Consider the following 2,712-nt stretch of genomic DNA (forward strand, 5'->3'; position numbering starts at 1 on the left):
AAGAAATTACTACTAAACAGACACACTGCCAAAAAAATAATTTATCCGACGACATGCGAAAATTTATTCAGTGAAAAATATTAGACGTTCTTGACTATTAAATAGGTAGATGTACTATTACGATTACTTACGTCCTCAAAAGGGGTTAGTTTATAGTTTAATGAGAAACAATAACAAACTCGTCCGAACTCGCCCCGGCGAATGTTCATGACATTCGCGGCAGTTCGCGGAACCATTCGACCCGTTCGCTTCGAGTCGACGTCTGCCCTTTTTTCGAATTCGACTTCTGCCGATGTCGACGATTGAACTCCGCCCGGTACGAAATGCGATCACCATTCTTTATCCGCCTTGCATTATTATTACATATTCTGCGCTTCTAGCACGTTTGGGAGAACCCTGAAACTTTTCTTCTATCATGGATCGATTCGAGTTCTCTTCGGGTCGTTTACAACCAGAGGAATATCTTGTGAGTAAATTCAGCAATGTTCGCCTTTATGATGGGGATGAAAAAACTTCATTTGAACATGGTGACGTCTTATTTACAAATCTTCGTCTGATCTGGTGTCGAAACAGTAATGATTTTTCTATTCAACCAGTGCTTTCCTTATCCTACAGTTTGATAACCTATGTACTTATTGATGTACATTCTAGAAAGCTAAAAAAGAAACTCATCATCAATCTATCAGATACTTATAAGCCTTCAAATCCTGGCCCTGTGTTGACCAGTCCATTCAACTACGTAAAACTGTCTTTCAAAGAGAATGTGGACGAAAATTTTGTTGGAAACTTGGATGAAGTGATCAACGAGCATCACAAGAATGAAAGTTCGAAAAGTGGGAATGCTCCTACCAGAATCAAACTTCGCACTGGCATTGTCGGAATAGAACGCAGTATCCATGAGAAAAATAAAGTAACGGATGAGAGTATCACTGTAGCTTTCCAAGATTTAAGTAAATTAATGACTATGGCCAAAGATATGGTTGTGATCTCCAAAACAATATCAGACAAAATTTGTAATCATCAAGGTGAAATAAGTGAAGATGAAACTGTCAAATTTAAATCTTATTTACTAAGTTTAGGAATTGAAGATCCGGTAACACGCAATAGAGTTCAAAACGAAAACCAATTCTACGAGAACCTAGCTAAAGAAATAAGTAAAATTCTCCTAGGAACAATCAAAGAAATCGGTGGAATGATGGTGCTCACAGATGCTTACTGTCGAGTCAATAGAGCCCGTGGTTTAGAACTTCTATCGCCTGATGACTTTCTTAATGCTAGCAAATTAATGGATCAACTATCTCTGCCGTTGAAATTGAGAGTATTCGATAGTGGTGTTATGGTGCTTCAATTACTGTCTCATGATGATCAAATTTTAGTGAGGGAAACCGTACTCCTCCTTCGTAATCACTCTTCTATGTCGCCTCAAGAACTGTCTACATTAGTGAAAATTCCTGTGTCTCTAGCAAAAGAAAGATTAATTGTCGCAGAAAAATTTGGTAGAGCATGCAGAGATGAGAGTATTGAAGGCCTTAGATTTCATGTAAACTTTTTTTTAGAAAATAGATCCTGAACAATTCACTACTAATATTGTATGTCCTAATCTTGGTCGGAATGAAATAAATGATGGATATTTGGTACCAAGATAATGTGTTAGGTATTTTTTCATCAATAAACTGATTGCTCCAAAGTCTATGCCCTGAATTGTAAGAAAGTCCAGTTTCCATTCTCTGTACACTCTCTGAATTTTCAATTATTTCTCAATTGTTTTCTGTATTAATCGCAAATATTCTAATACAAGAAATGCTTCACACAAGTAATGTACGTACCTACCTCTCTATACTCAGGTACTTCAGAACAAAAGCAAGGACATCCAAGTGGATTCAATAAATTCCTGCAATGGAGACAAACACTGTTTGGTTTTGATGTCCAATAGAAATGTATACCTCTCGCGCTTTAAATTACAGCAGCCAAATTTCTTGCAGAATCAAATCTTCTTTAGGAATGTTCAAAACATGCCTGTGCCAGTGCCTCCATCCTCCATCCCCTGCTTAGAAAAGTTAGTGTCGTCATACTTTAAACTACCTCAGTGCCAATGGGCCACATGACAAGGTATGAATTATAACAGTACGTAACACGATTTCACTCCAAAAGTTTATGAGGAATACAAATCTCACTACGGGAAGTCTGGAAATCAACTTCTAAACAAGAAATTAATGTTAATAATTAGTTAAATTTCATCAATCAAATTAAAAAAAATACTGATGTCGTCATTTGTATGATCCCACTTCCATTCGATCCGTGTTTAGAATGCCTCTTACTTAATATCTCGTTCGGAAGTTGATTTTTGAACTTTCCATTGTGTAAAAAGTTTTCTTCGTAAGATTTTGAAGAGAAAACGTGTGACGCTTTCTTCTGGTTTAGACTTCGTTCGGACCTTGTCTAGTCACCCATTGCTTTGTTTTCATATGCATGGATTCCTTTTCCTTTTCGTTGAACCCCTCGCGGGCGGGAGACAATATTTCCCGCCCGCGTCTCCTAGAGTCCCTGTATACTGAATTACTGAGAGTCAAGACAATGTGAATCCATTTCTGATTGGTTCGACCGTATTTTAGGCCTTCACAGTGTCCAACGAACTACACCTCTAGAATGGCCGACCAGTGTTAGAGACCCGGAACGTTTTGAAGTTGATATAGGTTAGGTTTACTTGGGCTC

The 2,712-nt window shown here is 37.8% G+C and overlaps 1 protein-coding gene across 1 annotated transcript; it reads left to right on the plus strand.

Moving 5' to 3' along the window:
* Positions 1–278: 278 nt before the first annotated feature.
* On the plus strand, positions 279–1,692 carry Vps36 (vacuolar protein sorting 36). The gene has a single exon (XM_019052690.2). The coding sequence runs from the start codon at positions 416–418 to the stop codon at positions 1,568–1,570; it is 1,155 nt and encodes a 384-aa protein (XP_018908235.1). The 5' UTR covers positions 279–415; the 3' UTR covers positions 1,571–1,692.
* The last annotated feature ends 1,020 nt before the right edge of the window (positions 1,693–2,712 follow it).

Source organism: Bemisia tabaci, chromosome 2, assembly GCF_918797505.1.
Source record: "Bemisia tabaci chromosome 2, PGI_BMITA_v3".
Taxonomy (NCBI): Eukaryota; Metazoa; Arthropoda; class Insecta; order Hemiptera; family Aleyrodidae; genus Bemisia; species Bemisia tabaci.